The 23,908-nt window shown below is 32.6% G+C and overlaps 1 protein-coding gene across 4 annotated transcripts; it reads right to left on the reverse strand.

Moving 5' to 3' along the window:
* Positions 1–12,191: 12,191 nt before the first annotated feature.
* LOC143064168 (uncharacterized) lies at positions 12,192–23,855 on the reverse strand. 4 transcript variants are annotated; one of them, XM_076236805.1, is made up of 8 exons: positions 23,671–23,855; positions 23,389–23,498; positions 22,044–22,262; positions 20,434–20,769; positions 17,907–18,689; positions 15,719–15,943; positions 14,813–15,103; positions 12,192–13,058 (listed from the first exon to the last, which is right to left on the reverse strand). In XM_076236805.1, exons 3-8 carry the CDS (start codon positions 22,249–22,251, stop codon positions 12,232–12,234), a joined length of 2,670 nt encoding a protein of 889 aa, XP_076092920.1. In that variant the 5' UTR covers positions 22,252–22,262; positions 23,389–23,498; positions 23,671–23,855; the 3' UTR covers positions 12,192–12,231. The 4 variants fall into 4 exon arrangements, with proteins under 4 accessions (XP_076092920.1, XP_076092922.1, XP_076092919.1 ...); XM_076236807.1 differs by lacking the exon at positions 23,389–23,498; XM_076236804.1 differs by lacking the exon at positions 23,389–23,498 and having other exon boundaries at positions 23,597–23,747.
* Positions 23,856–23,908: the final 53 nt, after the last annotated feature.

Consider the following 23,908-nt stretch of genomic DNA (forward strand, 5'->3'; position numbering starts at 1 on the left):
ACATTGAGACTTTCCTGTTGGGTGCTTTATTCTAGGAGACAGAATTAAACCAAAACTCGCCCTCCTTTCGATTCGTTCCATATCTATATAGGATGTGTGGATATAATAAATGAAAACAAGAATGTGTCCTCAGTACACGAATGCCCCACTCGCACTATCATTTTCTATGTTCAGTGGACCGTGAAATTGGGGTAAAATCTCTAATTTGGCATTAAAATTAGAAAGATCATATCATAGGGAACATGTGTACCAAGTTTGAAGTCGATTGGACTTCAACTTCATCAAAAACTACCTCGACCAAAAACTTTAACCTGAAGCGGGACAGACGGACGGACGAACGGACAGACGGACGCACGCACAGACCAGAAAACATAATGCCCCTCTACTATCGTAGGTGGGGCATAAATACTAAACTTGTGTCATTTCATTCACTTTTCAATTATTTTACAAACGCTAATCTCGTCACGAAAAGAATGCAATGCTTGTCACGGACCGTTAAACATCCAACAATCAATTAAATCAAATGCAAACCAGGGGTTGAAGTCATAAAACTTTGCTCAGTGCTCGGAGCACAAAATTCATGCTCGAAACATGAAATCCAACATTTTGATTGGTTGATTTTAGAGTATGAGTACAAAAAAACAGACTAGAAAGTTTTATGACTTCAAGGCCAGACGCGCGGATTGTTTTCAACAACATTATAAACTGCCAATATTCTTTTTAAATGGATAAGGGAGATAAATCGAACGCATATGTTCGACATGTAAGCAAACGAAACTCAACGTAAGAATACGTATCATTCAACAACAGAAAATAAATTGGAACACCGATGTTTATTCTGTAGTTATACCAAAATTTTAAACACATAAGTTTAAATAATATCTTTTAATTAGTTTAAGGTTACATACATGTACTTTAAAAAAAATAGGTTAGGTACATGTACATGTAGGTCGGTATTCCCATTTTATTTCATTTTTTCATTTTACTTTTTGTGACATGATTTTGAGTCATGCAGTTTCATCTTGTCGTGGTCCAAGTTGATCATGGGCCGAGTTTACCTGTAATTTTGAAAATTATTTCCCTTTGTTATCGGTTGGGGGAAAATATAGCGGCAAAGTGTTATTTCATCACACGAGTAGCGAATTTCCTAAAAACGGCTACCATATTCACGATTGTGAACTTTGGGATGTATCAGGCGACACTATCTTTACTTTTGACACGAGTTCAGTTTATTTTTCACTTTATTACAGATAAAATAAATTAGGGTCGGCACTCGAAATAGGGTGGGTCGGGTAACCGTAAACAGACATATATTTTTTTGGCCTAATATAAAATATGATTGGCAATGAGCATGATGAGACAACTATCCACAGAGGTTCAGATGACATAGCAATAATATAGGCAACCATACAGCCTTCAAAAATGAGGGGGTGTCATTAACATAGGAACAACTTTTCTAAAAGATGATTCCACATATTTTCAATAAATAATAAATATTGAAGTGTATCTCAGGCATCTGAGAACAGACTATTGAATTGAATCGGTACATCTGCATTATATGGAAATGTCCAAAACAAATGAACAACACTGCAAATTGGGACCGAAAAGGGTTATACATGTTATACCAACTGAAACTTCGATTGTCTGAGAGAGATGTAAAGACAGTTCTAGGTCAATATTTTCACAACAAAAACAAACATTAACTGTATGTTATTACGTATTATTTTTCTAAATTTATTACCGATGTTTACAGGTTGTCACATCAATGTTTAAGTAGTTTAAGAGGTTATTGAAAAACAAAACAATGAGATTGGGTGTGATTTCAAATGGGACAACTATGCAGTGATGTTAGCAATCAAAAACAATTGGAACTGAAAACTACCCGTCTTGCTTATAACAAAACAATTTCAAAAACAGATATGACAGACATAAACCAACGACAACCACTGGACTACAGGCACATGAGATATTTGGCATGTTTTGGCGTGTAACCCTTTGGAACAGTTGTGTAACAGCACAACATAAAAACATAATGCCAATTTATTTTGTATGTTTCACTGCATGTGTAATGTAAAACTATAAATTTGTTGAAAAATATCTAACGAAGTCCAAATTATAATACTCTCAAAACAGTTAGCTTTATGTCTTTATTTTGTCCATTGTTGAAGACTGATTGTTGCCCTCTATATGTACGTCCTATGTCGTTTTGTTTTCTTTGTCATTGGGTCCTCATTGACGTGGGGTCCTCATTGACGTATACTCACATGTAATTTATCAATATGAATACGAATGAAATTCGTCAACGTAGAACGACTTGGGAGGACCTCATCCCCCTCCCCGTCCTTTTCTAGATAAAAATAAGGATGGGGGTGGGGGTGTACCTCCCTATTTCTTGATTCTACTGTGATAGCCGAGTTTGTCATATCTTTACACCGTCATTGCTAGGATTTCAAACTTCTGTGACTATACATGTACATGTATATATATATTTGTTTTGTAATTGGTAAATTCGATATGGCAGTATGGTATTTGCGGAATTCCCACGTAAATGCCATGAGTAAATTGGGATATACCATTTTCATGGCTGTAATACACCTTATCGCTATTTGTCCGCCATTACTGGATATCACACTGTGTGACACAGGTTCCCGTAAAATATCTGGCGCCACAATGGAAAAGTGATTGTTGTATGCGTCAAAAGTTCAAGCGGCCGGGTCAGTCGGGATTAGCGATAAGGTGTATGTAGGTCATTTAGACACACTAAAGTGTAAATAAACTGTGTCGTTTTTCTGTATAATAAAGTATCATAAAATTGAGCTGTTTTCATTAAGAAACACATACAAACATACGTTTATCATACAACTCAAAATGTAAACAACCCCTAAAATACAATGTTATATGGAATCGTCCAACATACATTTATCATACGACTCGAAATGTAAACAACCCCTAAAATACAATGTTAATTGTTCTAGAGAATCGTCCATAGCAGGTGAAAGACATAAAATTTGCGAATACACGGTTTCCGCCGATTTTGTCAGTTGGTATGACTGACATTAGATGAAATAAAAATAGATATGTCAGCTGATAAAATATTCAATAGTTTTTTGTTGGTTGAAATGTGATGGGATTATGCAGCACATGTATCCCTTCACCAGTTCACTGGCTTCAGTTTTGATTATAGACTAGAATAGAGACTAAATGTGTACAAACCTGACATCTAACTATGTTGTAAAAAATGTGATAATCAATTCATTAAAAATATATACACAGAGAACAATATATTTCACATTACAGATGCATTAATCCAAATTTACATCCATTCATTACGGTCTCAATAGAAGAATTTCCCGCGGAAATGTCATGTGATATAAACATGGAATTGTCCACACCGATACAGGGGAAATACGTAGAATAATAATTGTGGACACAGCAATAAGATCAGATATAAGACCCTTCATGAGCTCGGTGTTAAGTAAAAAAAAAAGAAAAAATCAATTATTTAATAAATTTGCTCGATTAACCTTGAAGTTAAAACTAATAAAAATTTGCGTGTATCGAGTGAACCCCCTACATAAAATAATACTGTGTTCTTGACGACTTCCCACCGCGATGATCGATGGAAATATTATTTTACTATATAGTATGTTAAATATAGTTAATGTGTTTCCCTCGGTTGAAAAAATAAAAATAGGAAAATGTACGTTATAATATAAATATAATTATATCCATCCTAACCTGGGACTATTATATTTTAATAAATGTTACAAATAAGTTATTTTGTAGAAAATATCTTTATCTATTTTAATATAGTACATATAAATGTGCTAACCTTTGTTGCGTTCAATGATCTTAATTTTAACCTTTACAGTTTTGTCATCTCTAAATCTGTGAACGTTTAATGCCAAAGAACCAGCTGTGTCATTTAAAATTCTACTGGACCACGGAGGACCAAATTAAATTAGTAATTTCTTCTGAAAATAGTATACATATTCTTTTTATCATTTTTTTTTATACAGTGACACAGTTTCTTCATAGATTTAATACTGAAACTATTCAAATATATAGCAGCTGTCGTTATAGTAAGACCGTATAATTTATAACTGATAACATATCATAATAGTCTCAGTGTATTGCGTGTATTATTTCATTGTATTGTTCAGATGGTTCCAAACATTTGACTTATCAACCCTTTACATTTGTATTTTTTCATTATAAACTGAGAGTCTCATTATATCTTGTTCCGCGTGAAGGGATATCATAATGTTTAGCTTTTTCTGGCCGTCTGTCACATGAAATTCCATCGCAATTTTCTAATGGCTTCTAATGAACTACTTCTCTGATCTTCCTGGAACCTTATGTCACTCGTCATATTAACATGATTTACCTTGAGGTGCGGTTTCAGATTCACCTGTCTTTAACTTCCTGCATATTTACCGAATACTTCGGACGCTGTGGAGGATATTTGTACGGTGTCTGACTTCCTCGAATGCCAACATTTTGAACAGATATATCATGTTAAGGAGGGGTATTTGCGAAAAATACCAGTCGAGAGAATGTTAAATTTCGCGAGCCGTAAGGCGAGGGAAATTCATTCTCAAGACTGGTATTTTTCGCAAATACCCCTCAAGAACATGCTATATCTGTTTAATTACACCGAATGTCTAAACGCATTGATGATCGTGACGTTACAAGCGTCCAGTCGGATAGAGTATTTTTTGGCAAATACCACGGCAGAGAGGGTAAAAAAGGCATATCCTTTTTGCATATACCCCGGCAACGTTAAAAATGAACGATATGCATTTGATAGCAGTAAATTGGTGAAAAATACACTGGCTATCAACCAATCAAAAACCAGGATTCTTACATAAGGTGTAATTATATATGTTACCTTTTCGGCCTTGAATGCTAACAAAATATTTTAATGGATGTTTATATAAAGATCTATAATAACAGTAGGTGTTTTTATAAGTATTTAACTGTTAAAAATTGTTAGTGAACTTGATAAAATTGAAAAATAGTCAAAATTTAAGGGTTAAAATTATTATGAATTTAAAGAAATAAAGAAAATGAAAACATTTTATTACTTCTTGAAAAAAAAAAGATATTTTGGGAATGGAAATGTTTATTAACATAAGACATATTAAAAATATTAATGACATTTAAGTGAAATACAATTATTTCCAACTAAAAAAGGATATTAGAGATTTATCTAATATCATTTTAAATTTTAAATATTAAATAGTTACATGCAAATGTAAGTTTATACATTCGAGAACTATATGATGATTTCAGTTGAACAGTTAATTAAACTTTAAAACTCATCAGAAATAATTAGGTAAATTTGATAACTTCCAAGCTGACATTCTACAAAGTTTGAAGAAAATCCATGAAATAGAGTAACAAGAATTTAGTCTTGGAGGCATGATATCTTATTAGTATTCAGTGGCTTTGAACTAGCTGTCAGTAACTGCGAGTACTCTCAATTCTGTAATTGGTGTCTTTTTGTTGTTCTGCTAACAAGTACCCGGCCACTCTGTGTAGTATAATATTTGTATCCATCTGATGAGTTCAGCCTTTTTCAACTGATTTTTTATTGTTCGTTCTTTATATGTTGCACTGTCCCAGGATAGAGGTAGGGTTGGGATCCCGCTTACATGTTTAACCCCGCCACATTTTGTATGTATGCGCCTGTCCTAAGTCAGGAGCCTGTAATTCAGTGGTTGTCGTTTGTTTATATTTGTTACATATATGTATGTGTTACATTGTTTTTCGTTCATACATGTGTTACAAAACTTATACATTGTTTTTTGTTCATATTTGTATGTGTAACATTGTTTTTCGTTAATTTTTATGCCCCACCTACGATAGTAGAGGGGCATTATGTTTTCTGGTCTGTGCATCCGTCCGTCCGTTCGATCGTTCGTCCGTCTGTTCGTCCGTCCATCCGTTCGTCCCACTTCAGGTTAAAGTTTTTGATCAAGGTAGTTTTGGATGAAGTTGAAGTCCAATCAAATTGAAACTTATAGACGCAGTCATGGTCATCGTCATTATACATCACCTACTCTGCATGATGTCTCTTTTAATGACTTGCTGCTATTTATACAAAAGCCGTTAGGTATTCATCACATTCACACGAAACTTTATTCATTACCTCTTTCAAAACTTCATTCTCTGTTCAATTTATGTTTGAAAAACCAATGTTACAAACCCTCATTTCAAGCCAGTCCGCATTGGAAAAGATGAAAAAGAGAAAAGATCTTTCCTTAATCTTTCCTTTGCCAACAAAGGTCTCGATGGCGTCAACTTAGGCAATAGCCTTCATCATAAAATAGTTCAATCGAAAATACCTCCTATTTCAAAGACCAGTCTGTACAAATCCTTTCTTATACTTCTACCAAACATATTGCAACTAAAATTTTCAATTGCAAACACGTTTTGCAGGATCTCAGTATTGACGACTTTAAATCTAAACCTCCTGATTGCACTTGTGCTAGTTCCCAATTCACATATAAACTGGCTGTCTACGTAATTACCGAAGACCTCAATATTGTTAATAACACTTCCCTGCGAAATGTATTATCGAAAGGTCCAAAATATCTTGAGCCGAAATCCATCAATTGGAAATATATCTTTAAAATTTTGATGGATTCAGTCGAGGATTATGCCAGGCAATGGGCTAAACGTGAAAAGGAAGTCGTAGACACTCTTTCCGAATGGATTAAAGCAGTGAGGTCGTTGATACAAATCAGAATTAAGAAACTGACTGGGTCTATCAATGCCCATGCTACGTCAATCTTTAAAGACCCTAATGTTGCAAAACACTTATCCTACCTTCATGAAAAATATGTTGTCCCCGCAGATAAAACCCCAAAAAACATCGTGTTTGTGTGTAAAACTCATTACATTAACTGCTTGATAAACGAATAAGGTATTGAAAATTCACTTGGAAACCCAACATATACCCTCACGACACTTACCAAAGAGGAAATCCTGGATAATCATAGGTCTGTTCTATGTTCCTTTGGAATTTCAACCAAAGATGATGAACTGGATCTTCCATCACTGTATTGGATACCTAAACTGCTTGATTTCTTGATTGACAACATATTTGTTACGTTCGGCATTCCAATGGGAACGAATTGTGCCCCTCTTCTTGCCGACTTGTTTTTTATTATTATGAGGCTGACTTCATACAGGAACTTCTTAAAGTTGAAATATATTGTGTGTCTGTTTGTCCTTTTCATTTTTAGCCATGGCGTTGTCAATTTATTTTCGATTTATGAGTTTGACTGTCCCTCTGGTATCTTTCGTCCCTCTTTTAGTATATATGTTCCCTATGATATGATCTTTATAATTTTAATGCCAAATTAGAGCTTTTACCCCAATTTCATGGTCCACTAAACATAAAAAATTATAGTGCGAGTAGGGCATCAGTGTACTATGGACACATTCTTGTTTGTACATAAATTAGGCTGTTAGTTTTCTTGTTGTTGAAGGCTGTACAGTGACCTATTGTTGTTAATTTCTGTGTCATTTGGTCATTTGTTGACAGTTGTCTCATTGGCAATCATACATTTGTACTACATCTTCTCTTTTATAAGAACTCCGATGAGTTGCGAACATAATTTACCCCTTACCAATATCATTTAATGAATCACCTATAGAATTTGTGTCAACTGGAATTTCCTGGCCATATGCACATGTTGAGTTTGTGATGCAACACTTTTCAAAGTTTCATTTTAAGAGAATCCATATTTGTTCAAGCATTTACAGCAAATAATGATTTTCAATAATTTGACAAACATGTATTATATTTTACCTATCTGTATTTGACAAACATGTATTAGATTTTACCTATCTGTTTAATTAGTATGATTGTTTTGAGCAAGCACTTTTGTTGTGATAACTACTTGCACCTATTCCTCGAACGCCAACATTATTTTATAGGTAAATTGTCGGTAGATCAAAGGATGTTGGCATTCAAGGAATAAACCGTTTGTACGAATTCAATTTTGCCAATCTATATTTATAATATTTAGTATTACATATGAAGTAATCATCATTTAGAGCAATGCGTAGACTGATCAGCATGAAAAAGTAATCGCGATTTTTGGTTAATTGCGTATAATAGTACCATTAGAAATAAAGACAAATAAGAATTTGAAATACAATGCAAAATTGACAAAAATATTGATCTGCTATAGTTTTTGACATGTTGAAATAAAATCAACATCCCTGAACTTTGACAGGAGACTGGTTTGTTTGAAGACGGTCTGAAAAAAAGTTCTTGCAATTTGAATAATTTTAGTCGTATATTTTCAGGTCTTTTCAGGTCCACTTTCAGGTCTTTAGTGTAACCCACAAAGTGAGCATATACCAGGTGTTTTCATTTATTTTCATTGGTACCAATTTTCGTGAATAAAGGAAAACTTTATGTTCGTGGATATTTAACTTCTTGTTTTTCGAGGTCTGCATACAAGCCTAGCTATAGACAATTTGTCATTTGTTGAACATTTCGTTGTTAACCCACAGGGGCTTGTTACAATTGCCGGGTTTACTATCCATACTATCCATACAAACCCCTGTTTTTTTAGGGGTTCGTATGGATAGTAAACCCGGCAATTGTAACAAGCCCCTGTGGTTAACCTGTGCCCACGAAATCAACGAAGAAAGCAATCTAATTAAACTATTGATCTCTGATGACGTTATACTCATATGTAGTATAACGTAATCAGAGAGCACAATATTTTAATTAGATTGCGAAGGGGCTAGGATGAAAAATTTTGTCCTGCATTTTTTTTTTAGTTGTAATCTCTGTCCTGCCTTTTTATTTTTCACTCTATTCGGTCCTGCTTTTTTTTTTTTTTTAGTTTATCCTGACTTTTTTTTACATAAATTGTCATCCTGACTTTTTTTTTTGCAAGTGTCTCATCCTGCCTTTTTTTTTTACTCAAAACTCCTGTCCTGCCTATTTTTTTCAAATTTCATCCTAGCCCCCCCATAAAAATCAAATGGTAGCTCCCTTAAAAGTAAAATATCCAAGAGCAAAGGCCAAACAGGCGCAAACATGTGGCGGCGATAAACATGTTTTATGAGATCTCAACACTCTCCCTCTATCTCTAGCCAATGAAGAATGAACAAACACACAGCATTAAACTATTATTGTTAAAATTCTAAATCATAAAACAATTTGGTATTGACTTGTAAAGCCAACAATGAACTTAGTATCCAATGTACGAAGAAAACAGTTGATTAAAGAGAAGCAAGATATGATTTCTAATCAAAAGAAATCTGTTGAAAGTGTTGTTGAAGAACAATATATTTTAAATGCCTTAATGTCTCGAGTTTCTATTTTTAAAAACTGTTATTTCTGTAACCTATAAAATAAGGAGTCACAGTGGCGGATCCAGAACTTTTTGTAAGGGGGGACGCTCCAGTCACGCTGTGGTATTATTCCCAATTAGAATAAGACTAAAGGAGCATTTCGATTAATATCATAAATATCTATCATGAAAAGAGTATTTTAGCATCCACCACCTTCGGGTAACTGCATAATAATACAAAAAGGCTCTAGCTTTTACTTTTTTCGAATATTGTCAGAATTATGAAAAATTGCAAAAATAAAGGGCCATATAGCTCTGAAACGAATTTTCAGACCAACCTGCATTATTTTTCGAAAGAGGCAGATTAAAATGTACTGATCAATTTTAATCTCTGCTAGATTTTTATTTCTGTTTAAGTTTTTGAGTTATTTGCAAAAAGGTGCCATAACCCCATCTTGACTATATAATTATATCAAGATTACTATATAAATATATCGAGATAACGGAATAAATATATCAATATAGCGATATAATTATATCAAAATAAAGATATAAATATATCGAGATAACGATTTAATTATATCGAAATAACGATATTTATATTGAAAAAACGATATAATATTATTTTTTTTGTAGGTCCCCTATGGGCTTCCATAGGATACAGACAAGACCTAACAGTTCACCTTTAATTATTTTGAAATAATTTTAGTCTAGAGTCAAAAGTAAGCTACTACATGCTGGTATATTTGATGGATGAGTCATGTACTAGTATTCTGTATTACTCCAACAATGAAAGCTCTGATGAAAAAAAATTGGAATCATTTAAAAACCCAAGTTATAAATGTACTTCATCTCATTTATTGGTGATTAAGTTGCATGTCATATGATGTAGGTATCACGAGACAAACGTTGCTGGATCTTGATAGATGCAAACAAAACTGACTGTTAATGACGTCTTTACACTAAATCCATTGGATGTTGGATGCGTAATCATTGATAATTTAGTCTTAGAAGCATGATTTTTTTTATTAGTTGTAAGTGGCTTTGAGTTAGCTGTCAGTAACTGGGAGTACTCTCAGATCTGTACTTAGTGTTTTTGTGTTGTTGGGCTGTACAAGTACCCGCCAAGTGCACTTGTAGTATTTGTATTTTTATCCATCTGATGATTTTTATAGTTCTTTTTCATGTTGTACTGTAACACCACTATTCCAGGTTAGGGGGAGGGTTGGGATCCCGCTAACATGTTTAACCCTGCCACATTCTGTATGAATATCCTATTTGAGTCAAATTTATCCTATGGACTTATAAAGCCTTTACAAATCCCTAGGACAACTTTGACTCCAATATTTAAAGACAAAAAATATCCTCAGTAACGGAACAAAAAATACCTCCATGGAAAAAATCTGTCCTTCTTAAATAATCCTAAAAGGTTAAAAAGTGCTTTAATTGTAAATTATTTTTTTCAGAATTTATCTTTAAGCTTACATACATTTAAAAAGGTGTCCCTGATTTGCAATCAGAACATGATGAAAAGTTAATCCAAGAAAGTGTTACATGTTTATTTTTTATCAAAGAAAGAATTGTTATTATAAAACCATATATTTAACTATTTTATCAAAAATAAAAAATAAAAAGTGTATTTAAAACCCTTAAACACATTTCAAGTTTAAAAAGAGCCTATATCAAAATCATGTGATGTATAGTTTATATATACAGTTTATTTTTATTTAATTTGCCACATTAGTTTAAATGAAAATACAGTACAGAGAATAAAAATACTGTTGAAGAGAAAATACAAATCCATGTCAAATTCTCCTCAGCTTTTTTTATTATTAAAGTTTGACATTTAACTTCTTAATTTGCAATCCACAATTACTTGACAACCTTGTATATTGTATTTTCTTGATGGAATACCCTCATGTATATGTGATCATCAGAAACTGAGACAAATATGATATTTGTAATGGTATTTATTAAAATCTAAATGATTGAAAATATCTTAGTAGAATATGAATTTCACAAATAAGCAAAAAAATATATAATCTAGCATAGTTCAACATTAGAGAACGTTAACATTAAAAGAGGGACAAAAGATACCAAAGGGACAGTCAAACTCATAAATCGAAAATAAACTGACAACACCATGGCTAAAAATGAAAAAGACAAATAGACAAACAATAGTACACTTGACACAACATAGAAAAACTAAAGAATAAACAACATGAACCCCACCAAAAACTAGGGGTGATCTCAGGTGCTCCAGCAGGGTAAGCAGATCCTGCTCCACATGTGGCACCCGTTGTGTTGCTTATGTGATAACAAATCCGGTAATAGTCTAATTCGGTAGGACACATTCATGAAAGGGAAGGGGAATGTAGGATTGTAAGATGTCCAAAATATATGCACATGGATATTGCGATTGGTGCTGTAGTATATCAATGTTATTCAACACCTTTTGAGGGACAAAAATTTGTCAGCTTTAAAATCAAAATCTTACACTGTTGGTTTTAATTTTAGAACTCAAGTATAGATTTAAGTCTGAACACATACAAACATGAAACGAGAACACAAGGGGAATCAGGTATGTCATTATTTACTAAATTAATCGTAAATCTACCGCCAGAAATTGTAGCATTGGTGAATACGTTCATATCTGCTAGAGAATTCCTAGACAAGTAGTACTGATATTAGCGACTCGGCAGGAGGGGCCCTTTGACACGGATTCATTGCAATTGGCATTACTTGCCCTAGCTACACTCTGTAAAGTTGATGAAAGGACATGCCTTTGTGCATCTGTTGGTCCACCTACATAACTTTATTATGATTTAATGTTTCTATGACCTGTTTAATATACTGACATGATAGTTATATCATCTACTTTTAATATACTGACATGATAGTTATATCATCTACTCTGGTGCGTTGCAGCGTAGTACCAATGGTTGCTGTTTATACAATGGTTGGTGTATCTGTAGGAAAGGCCTGCTTCTTTTGAAATCCTTGGCATCATTTGACTCAATTTGTTTTTCCCCATTGCTGGATTAGAATACCAGCAATTTGGTTTTGGATAAAGCAATGGCTGCTGAAATAATGCATCACATTTAGGACTCAATTTAGATAAATAAAAATCCAGACTTGCAACAGGACAGTTTTTATCTTCTGATTTTTCATACATACGGACCTCGTGTCTATTTTTATGGGAATCAACTCCATGGTGAGTTTTATCGTCCTGGTTATATGTCATTTTGTAGTAAGTTTGACCCTTGTCATCTTTGAATTTACCAAAAGATGACTTTGTCAAGCTACTTAGTCCATCCTGTCCTCGTCTACCAAAATTTAGCATTAAGTCCCAGAAAACTTTATTTTGTAGTGTTACTGGTGTATCTATGTTAAAAACCCCACTTGAATACAAACGCTGTATGTCATCTTCAGCTACAGGTTTTTTATGCATTATAAAATCTTTGCCAGTACGTTTGAGGGTTTTAATCATTCCGGTTATAACATGATTAGATGTCATGAAAGCCTTATCTTTCATTATATTAACATTACAATTATAAGGTGGACTTGTGAGATGACGGGCTATTGCTGCACGTATGCCAACTAATGCAGATTTTGAATAATCTGTCCCTTTCTTTGTTTGCAGGCTTGGGTAGAAATAGCTTAATCTGTCATTCAATATAGAGCTTTCAAGTTCCTCAAACTTATCATCGTAACTGTTTTCTGTCAACCATCCTGAAATTATTATTCTAAAATTATTTTATTTTTTTTATTATTTTTAAATTATTATTAGTTTATGTTAATATTAACATGATTTGTAATATGCAAATCCAGAGATGAATATGACGTTTTAAGGCCATTGTTCTTTTTTTTATTGGATTACCGATTCCCTGACCAGACTTTTTTTTATCACTTTCATAAAAAAAAAGAATTTGAAATTTCATGCTTATTTTTTTACTAGATATCAGGTTGATACTTGTACATACATGTGAACAAGGGACTTTCAAACTTTGTAAACTTAAATACTAAAATACTTATATACAAACATTTTCAGGTCAGAAATATGTAAGCTAAATAAAATAAAAAATGATGGTCTTATTACTGTGTGGTGTAGTCATAGGGTTAAGATAACCACTTTTTTTTTTCGTCATTGCATCATTGTCTTGAAATTCACAAAATTTATCAAAATTTTTAGCTTCCTGGATAGTCTTGTTGTAGTACATCTGCACAAAATGCATAAATTTTTAGTTCATAATTTCTTTTTTTCTCATGACAATCTAAATTCAAACTGAGTGATCATTTTCTTGAATTTATAAATGGATTAAAAACCTTGCTGGTATATTGGTAATCATGCCTATTTTTTTTTTTTATAGGAGAATGAGCTTCAATTCTCTACTAGGATCAAACCATTTTATTATATATGAAACAATTTTGTCATTTCAGTAATTCAGTAATAATCTGTACTTAACTTTCAATTTTATAGCATTTAAGGTAGCACAATACAAAGATTTTTTCACTCCCAATCAGATAACTTTAAACTGATGTAGTTCATTTCATCCTTCTTTATATTTTATAAATGAGGTACCAAAAGAAAGAAGAAAGATTAAACTTTCAAATTGTGATAATTTCATTATGACATGATTATTACATAATTAATTGTTATGTAATTAGTTGCTATATTGTGATGTCCACACTTGAATGAATTTAGCGTCTTTATTTTTCATAGCATCCCAAAATATTTTATAGATTCTTGAACACAGCTTGACCTCCAAAACTGTGTCTCAGATTTCCAAAAACATCAATAGAACAAATTTTATACCCAATTGAATTTAGTGATCTCTTATGAATTGATGTTGCAAACTTCATTGAAGATTTATGAGAGAATTAAATACAATAGGAAAAATCTGAGACACAGTTTTGGAGGTCAAACTGTGTTCTGCAAGAATCTATAAAATATTTTGGGATGCTATGAATAACAAAGAAGCTAAATTCATTCAAATATGGACATCACAATATAGCAACTAATAACATAACAATTAATTATGTAATAATTATTTCATAATGAAATTATCACAATTCGAAAGATTAATCATTCTTCTTTCTTTTGGTACCTCATTTATAAAATTTAAAGAAGGATGAATGGAATAACATCACTTTAAAGTTATCTGATTGGGAGTGAAAAAATCTTTGTATTGTGCTACCTTAAATGGATCAGTTGAATTTAAGAGATATAAGTTCCCATATTTGTATTTATCGTGGTTTTATTCTGGTTTGTGATCACATGCCACATGTTAATTATTTTAAAAAACTTTTATTTTATATTGTCAGATCATAAGTTTTCATATTTTTCACTTTTCAAATAAACTTGTTACACAAATGTATGCAATGCTTTTTCAACAGAAATTGTGACGTCACAACAGAGTATAAATAGCACGAAAACCCATAATTCAATGATAGAATATTGTTGTGTACATGTGAATTTTATTTACCTCTGAAAAGGCGCACTCCCCAATCAGTTTGTTGCTTAGTTGTCTCTTCCACTCTAGCCTGAGCCAACATATCTATGTGCTCTCTGCTTGGCATTTCTTTGAACCTTGGTTTCTTTAGGGGTGGTTCTGGTTCTGGTTCGAACACTGGTTCTGGTTCAAACACTGGTTCTGGTTCAAACACTGGTTCTGGTTCAAACACTGGTTCTGTTTTGAACACTAGTTCTTGTTCTAACACTGGTTCTTGTTCTAACACTGGTTCTGATTCTAACGCTTGTTCTGATTCAGGTAAACCTTGAATGAAATTTATTGATCATACTTAGTCATCAGATTGTGAACTCTCATTCTCAAACTGGAATATGGTTTCTTCTGTGAGGGGATTAAACATTCAAGTGACATAGGCATCACAAATTTCATGCCTTAATACTCTCTTGATCTGTCCAGATGACAAAAATTGAATCACATATTGAACAACAGAATATTTTTGTCTGTGGGGGTCTACAATCTTATAAAGTAGTCCTCTGTGACATATTTTTGGACAAGTTTGCAACAGTATTGTCCGTGCTTATTCCATTTTGCTTGTAAACAAGCAGATGATATATGCAATGTGTTTTTCAGCATTTAAATGGATCAGTTGAATTTGAGAGAAATTAGTTACCATATTTGTATTTATCATGGTTTTATTCTGGTTTGTGACTACATGCCACATGTTTATTTGTACATGTTTATTATGTAAAAAATTATTTTATATTTTCAGATCATATGGTTTCTTACTTGGAATGACATTGTTATACAAATGTAAGCATGCTTTTTAAATAGGAATTGTGACATCACAATGCCATCTAAAAAGCATGAAAACCCATTATACGATGATAGTATATTGGTTGTGTACGAGTGAATTTTATTTACCTCTGAAAAGGCATACTCCCCCATCAGTTTGTTGCTTAATTGTGTCTTCCACTCTAGCTTGATCCAACATGTACATGTGCTCTCTGCTTGGCATATCTTTCAACCTTGGTTTCTTTAGAGGTGGGTCTGGTTCAAACACTGGTTCTGGTTCAAACACTGGTTCCGGTTCAAACACTGGTTCTGTTTTGAACACTGGTCCTGGTTCTAACTCTATTTCAGGTACACCTTGAATGAATGAATAACTGTTTTGTCATTAAATGACATCATGTAATTGTTTGTACGTAGAACATGTATCATTATATTTAAATGTGTCAGTCCCAGCCAAGACATTGAATAAACTTTAAATAATTGCACAAAAAGTCGAGAATCTGAATGAATGTTATGTATGATGAATTTGGAATGCACAAGAAAGTAAGTAAGCATGTTAATTTTATTTAAAGTCAGAAAATATATACACACTTACAGATAAAACATGAGCTTGGGTTAGCTCTATAAACAAGTATCATATAAAAACCACAATGAATGAATGTTACACGATTAGGGATGAATGATTGACAAATCCATGTTACACGGTTATGAGTCTAAATGATTGATGAACGCACAATACACTGTTAAGACAGAATGATTGATGAGTGCACCTTACACAGTTAAAAATGAATGATTGATCAGTGCACGTAACATGGTTATAGAATAAATGAACTATGAACGCATGATGGAAAGAAAACATACAAAATGATAAGTGCATGATAGGTACAAGAAGAACGCATGGAAAAAATAGTCAGTTTGAATTTAAGAAGGCCTATATCTTATATAGCTTACAATTGCATGAATAGCTATGAAGTTCCACACCTATCTTACCTGGTTTACAATAGCTATGAACAGTGGCGGATCCAGATCTTTTCCTAAGGGGGGCCCACTGACTGACCTAAAGGGGGGGGCTCCAGTCATGCTTCAGTGATTCCCTATATAATCAACCAAATTTTTCCCACGAAAGGGGGGGCCCAGGCCTCCAGCCCCCCCCCCCCCCCCCTTTGGATCCGCCTATGATGAAGATCCACATCTTACCTGGTTTACAATAGCTATGAAGTTCCACTACTATCTTACCTGGTTTACAATAACTATGCAGTTCTAACCCTATCTTACCTGGTTTACTATTACTATGGAGTTCCACACCTATCTTACCTGGTTTACAATAGCTATGAAGTTCCACATCTTACCTGGTTTACAAAAGCTATGAAGATCCACATCTTACCTGGTTTACAATAGCTATGAAGATCCACATCTTACCTGATTTACAATAACTATGGAGTTCTAACCCTATCTTACCTGGTTTAATGATTACTACATCTATGAAGTTCCACATCTTACCTTGTTTACAATTACTATGAAGTTCCACATCTTACCTGGTTTACAATAGCAATAAAGTTCCACATCTTACCTGGTTTACAATTACTATGAAGTTCCACATCTTACCTGGTTTACAATTACTATGAAGTTCCACATCTTACCTGGTTTAATGATTACTACATCTATGAAGTTCCACATCTTACCTTGTTTACAATTACTATGAAGTTCCACATCTTACCTGGTTTACAATAGCAATAAAGTTCCACATCTTACCTGGTTTACAATTACTATGAAGTTCCACATCTTACCTGGTTTACAATTACTATGAAGTTCCACATCTTACCTGGTTTACAATTACTATGAAGTTCCACATCTTACCTGGTTTACAATAACTATGAAGTTCCACATCTTACCTGGTTTACAATTACTATGAAGTTCCACATCTTACCTGGTTTACAATCACTATGAAGTTCCACATCTTACCTGATTTACAATAACTATGAAGTTCCACATCTTACCTGGTTTACAATTACTATGAAGTTCCACATCTATCTTACCTGGTTTACAATTACTATAAAGTTCCACATCTATCTTACCTGGTTTACAATTACTATGAAGTTCCACATCTTACCTGGTTTACAATTACTATGAAGTTCCACATCTTACCTGGTTTACAATTACTATGAAGTTCCACATCTATCTTACCTGGTTTACAATAGCTATGAAGTTCCACACCTATCTTACTTGGTTAACAATAACTATACAAGTCCACACCTATTTAACCTGGCTTACAATAGCTATCTTACTTGATTTACAATAACTATGAAGTTCTACATCTTACCTGGTTTAAAATAACTATGAAGCTTCAAATTTTCTGGAAGTATTGATTTGTTTATACGTAATACTTCAAAATCAACATCTGTGTTTTCATTTTCTGTATAATTTTCACACTTGTTGTCCACCTTCTTGTTCAGTAAACTACATGTATTTGGATTTTTGTTCAGTAAACTACATGTATTTGGATTTTTGTTCAGTAAACTACATATATTTGGATTTTTGTTCAGTAAACTACATGTATTTGGATTTTCAGGAAATTCTCTGACACTTTGAATTGTCATCATAGATGATTGCATAATTGGCCTTACTGGGCCTCTTGTATGTTGAATTTTACTCTGTAGTGATTCAGAATTCAAATCAAGCTTTTCATTATTCTTTGTTGGAAAGAAGTTTTGACCACTGTCTTTATTCGTGTGTCTCTCCACATTCTCATCTGTACTTCTGTCTAAAGACTTGTTCAGATCATTAGCTATACTTAATGTTTGTTTTTTCCATGGAGAAGGTTTTATCATTTTACCATGATGTATTCTCACATGGTATGCTAATGAACTTATAGCAGAAAACGAATCTCCACACATATTGCACCGACAATAATGTTTTTGATGATTTAAGATATTTGGAAAAAATGTTTTTTTTTTCCTTTTTTCAAAATCTTGAGTACCCACAAAGTTATTTATGCTTGCGCTTCTTGTCTCATCTTCTTCATTTCCAATTGTAAAATTGTGGAAAGGTTCAGTTTTTATCTTGGTACACTCAATATCTAAGCCTTGATCATGTTGATAAATCTCTGAAAGTATACTTTTGTAAATAAGTCATTAAACTTCACAATTAATTTTTAGATGATATGCATAAAATGATTTTTATTTATGTAATTTCTTTGCATTTACTGCAATTTTTAAAATGTAAATGTACCTGATGTTCAGAACATACCGTATATCAAGTTTTTTGTGTGTGTGTTTAATTTTTACTTTGTTCATTGTACCTAAAAAACACAAAAATTTTACTCACATAATTTTTCCAGCCTATTCTTATATTTACAATTATTGAATTACACAAAAGGAGTAGGTTCAGTAAGACCCCTTTTTGGCCTCAAAATATAGCAGTTTTAGAAAATTGTGAAAATGTAATCGTTTAGATATTTATTGCAAAGTAGAATGCCTCTGCTACATAAATATGGGCTGTTTTTGACAACACAATGCACATATATCGGGTACTAGCATCATTAAGTCATGCTAAATTACTGAAATCTTCACAATTGTAGCATTTTAGTTAAATTTTAGACGGTTTCCGTCTGAAATGAAAGTGGCCGCATTCGTGTTCATTCATAATATTGAAATGTAAGTTGTATTTGATGATAATACATAATATATATAAAGGTTGAGGATGAACACGGATGCGGCCACTTTCATTTTTGACAAAAACCATCTGAAAAGTGACGATTTTTGGCATATTTGATAGATTTTTCATATTTAACCTTGAATCGGGGCGTTTTAAATGACTTATTAAGTTAAAATCTTCCACATTAACGAATTGAATCAATTGAAATAGACACTTAAGTGTTTAGAAAATGTCTAAAATCTTTCGTTTGATGAACTTGAAAATTGAGGCCGAAATCGGCCCTTACCGGACCTACTCCTTTATATGACACTCATTTAACCTTGAATGTGAAATTACATTTTTAGTCTTTTGTGTTGGTTGGTAAATCAAAACAGAGTGTAATTAATTGAGATATTTGTTTTTATAATAATCAAATTTGCCAATCATACAAGTAATACCTTTTGACAACACAGAAGTCTGACATCTATTGATTGTTGTCATTACCCAAACATTTTGCATTAAGAGTAAAAATTGAATTAAAATAAATCACATGTTAACTGATATTTACACCAATGTGTTTAAATAAATGGGGAATGTGTCCATAGGGACACAGATGATGCCCCTGTTAGAATATAATGCTATTAAGGGACATAACTCAAGAACTGTAAAGGAACTCTTCAAAAAATTGAACTTGAGTTTTGTGGTAAAAAGCCTTATATATACATTTCATTATATTAAGAAGAGACAAACTCATTTTTTTCTTTTGTGAAGGGGCATAACCCTAGAACGGTAATCAAAGTGCTTACAAGAACTGAATAGTAAAAATTGCGTTAATTTATCAGAGGAAGGCAAAATTAAACATTGCATTGTATAAAGCATTGATTGTATTTTATTCAAATATTATCATGACAAAGGGAGATAACTCCAATTTAAAAAAAAAAACTTTTATATTGATTGATATTTTTAGGGAAGAAATGAAAAATTCAGCAGTTTTTCAATTTGTAATGTGCATAACTCTAGAACAGTGAAAGTGACGGCACCAAAATTTAAACTTGATCTGAATATTGTGGTATTAAGCATTGTATTGTATAAACAGTATAGTTCATGCCATAATGAATTATTTCTTAAATTTTCAGTAATCATTGTTATATTTTTTATCATAACTAACATGTAATTATTGAATATTTATGAAAAGTCATTTGTCCTTTGCTTACCTTGTATCTGAGTTTGTGTTTCTTGGTATAAATTATCTTCTAGATCTTTATCTTGATCTTCTCCTTGATCTACATGTATATCTTCATCTCCCCCCACTGTAAAGCATTCCATATGTAGTGGATCATTCTCATCATCCAATTGGTCTGTTCTAGATTCCTTTGTATTAGTTTTCTCTAACTGAAGGTGTTTGTAATCTATTTCTGTCATGTTAAATTTTGTTCCACACAGTGGTCTATCTGTGAGTTTAGATATGTGTTTGCTGTGTTCAGCTGTACTGGTATAGATAGTTTCAGATATAGTGTTTTCCCTGATTAAGTTGTCATTGTTTCTTGGTTCTATAAAAGATTACAAACAACAATGTAACACATTATTTTTACAATTAGTTTGCTCCCTCAAATGGCTGAGCCATATAACTGGTAATTAAAACCCTTGAAAAAATTAAAGAATGTGAAATATACCAATAAAACATAAATGACATCAAAGACAAGAGAACAAGACTATTAAGAGATGCAAGTCACAATACATCCTTCATAAGGCCTAAATTAATATATTGTTTGTTTCCCCAATCCCGACACTGCCAAAATGATGGAACAATATATATATATCGGTCAATTCAGCAAGTCTGAAATTGGAAATGAATAAAATAATATTTGACTTAGATTTGACAATTAAATTTTATGAGTCAGACCGTTTTTGCAGGGTCGGTCAGGATTGGGGAAACAAACTATATTCTATTTTAGGCCTAATTGGGCAAAACCTAAACCATACAGTAAACTGTCTCCTGAGAACATAATATGAACCGATTAAAGAGAGATTGATTGATTGATTTTGAGTGTTTTAACACCACTTTTAAGCACTGCAATTAGGCTAATATGTGGTGGCCAGTTTTTATTGGTAGAGAAAGCTGGAGTGCCTGTAGAAAACCACAGATCTTCGATAGGAAAACTGACAATCCTAGTCAATTAGGAATTGAGTCGATTGTACATGCACGAGCGGGTTTCAAACTCACAACCTCAGTATTGACTGGCTAGTGATTATAGTATAGTAACTACTTAGACCACTCGGCCACCAAAAAAAGAGAAACCAAGCTATTGACATTTATTTTAAAAAAAAAACAAGAGACAGTGACTTATGATATTATGACTTCTATAAATCGCTACAGTCTTCGAAAAGGTGCTTCAAGCACCAGTGCCTATGTAAAACTGGTTTATCTGATTCCCATCACCATTAATTTGGTGCATATACGTATACTAAGACAGGCTATAATAATTAATCATATTGAACTATGTGTTGTTTTTTGTTGTCTTGATTGGTACAACTTCTTTTTTTATTATAAGGTATCATATCTTGAGCTACCATGACAATTTATTATTATAATCACAGCATACACATGTTAAAATGAGCATAGATCATGGAATGATAGAATTAGTACATATGGTTCTCATAAGAAGCATTTTAAATTTTGTACTTCAAAGTCACCTGTTGTTCTATTGCAATTAGAAAATATGGCTTTGTTAACAGAGAGAAAACAGTAATATCAGAACTAACAGAAGTTGAAATAGTTATGTTTGACTTTTTAACACTATCATATACAGCTAAAAAAATTTACCAAACAAATTACTGACAAATTCCCTAAATAGTTGTGAGGTAGGTTCGTCCAAGGATGTAAGCCTTTTACTGATCCACTCCTTCATATTATCAAGTTGTTTGCTACTTTGTTCCAGATTACTGATGTCAACAAGGATTAAGTCAGTCTGTGTAGAAGAGTTCTTTCTAATTATGTATTCAGTTTTTACACTTCTATAATCGTAATCCATGGTGGCTAAGTCTGTATGTTAAAAAAAAGCAATATATGTAATAAGATAAACATAAAATTATATGATTTTTATTGATATCGCCACTTTGAAGAACTTGATACCAAGTAATTGAATATACAATTCCTTGTTGATACCTACATTAAACACATACATGTATATACTTTTAATTTGATATCAATCTACATTGTAAAAATAAAGAATTCGAAAGTTAGAAAACTTTTTGAGGTGTTATCATTTTGATTTTATGATAGAAAACATGCATAAGACAGTATCTTAGATATGACAAAAGCAAGAAATGCAAGTATACAAATCGGGCCCTACAAATCACAATATTTTTTACCTATATACCTATCTGTTATCATGGTTAACGTTATGTCTGTTGTTTTCTTTGTTAAAATTGAATCCTGGTCCGTTCGGGCCCATTCATGTTCGCGCCCAATCTCCTTCGCCCCCTTTCACTTTCGCATCCTACATGTTCGCACCCAAAGTCTGTTCGCACCCTAAACATTCGCACCAAATTTTTTATTGGTTTTGTGTTTAATAATTTTGTAATTTTGTTAAGTTTTGGCAAGTGTATTCCTATGAGTATATTTGTTGACATTGTCGCAAAATAAAGTGAGACAACGTTTTTTTTTTGTGTTGAATACATTTTAATCATGTTTCATGTGTTTTGGCTAGTTTATTGTAAGAAAAAAGATAATCATTGTTTCAATTATAAAGTGAGATTCTGTCAACATTTTATTTTTTGTTGAGTAAATCTATTTCATGTTTTGGTTAGTGTATTGCTATAACTTAATTGATTTCATTGTTTCTATTATAAAGTGAGATTCTGTCAACGGTTTTTTTTTTCTGTTGTGTTTTTCATTAAAATCTTCAATGTTTTAATACTAATACCAAGCTAAATACATGCTGTATATGTACATCAAAGCAATTTTAATCAATTATTCAACTGGAATTTGATTTAAAATTGGGTGCAAACGGGCCTTGGGTGACAGCGGGCCTTGGGTACAAACGTGTAGGGTGTGAAAGTGTATTGGGCGTGAACCGACCTGATACCGTTAAAATTAATATTTTGTAGATAAAAAAAGAAGATGTGGTATGATTGCCAATAAGTGTATTTTTAAGGCTACAAGTTACCAATACAACATTTCTAATATATCCATTTTCATGTCACAATTTGATGCTCTTGTCCTGATTTGCATGTTATATTTGCCACTCAGACTCAGTTGATCCTGGGAACAGTATATCTAAAATATATATGGTGCTGGTTGATCACATAGCCTATATAAAACTAATTATAAGAATTTCTTACTCTTTTCATAAAAAAATATATAAAAATATTTACATTACGTTGTGAGATGACTTCAAACTTTGCATGCAGCTGCTAGCAGGTATCTTGCATAATATAATATTTCTTACTTTTTGTAAAGTGTTAGATATGATTGATATAGGGGAGAGAAACATATTCATGAATGTATGTTTGTAGCCGTGAAAGACAATTCGGCACCCAGACAAATCGGCACCTAGACAAATTGGCACCTATACTATGTTCATAGTTTCCAAAGTCTTAACAGCGTAAGCATTTTAGATTTTAGAAAAAATATATAAACTTCGTTTAAACTTGTTGTTAAAAAGTTGAGCCTATCGAGTTTCAGTT

The sequence above is a fragment of the Mytilus galloprovincialis genome, chromosome 2 (genome assembly GCF_965363235.1).
Source record: "Mytilus galloprovincialis chromosome 2, xbMytGall1.hap1.1, whole genome shotgun sequence".
In the NCBI taxonomy this organism is placed as follows: Eukaryota; Metazoa; Mollusca; class Bivalvia; order Mytilida; family Mytilidae; genus Mytilus; species Mytilus galloprovincialis.

Coding starts and splice junctions, on each gene's coding strand:
- LOC143064168 (XM_076236807.1), bottom strand. CDS start 22,251: ATGGATTACGATTATAGAAGTGTAAAAACTGAATACATAATTAGAAAG. Junction 15,104..15,718: donor GGGAGTATGCCTTTTCAGAG/GTAAATAAAATT, acceptor ATTTCATTCAAG/GTTTACCTGAATCAGAACAA. Junction 13,059..14,812: donor GGGAGTGCGCCTTTTCAGAG/GTAAATAAAATT, acceptor TAATAATTTCAG/GATGGTTGACAGAAAACAGT.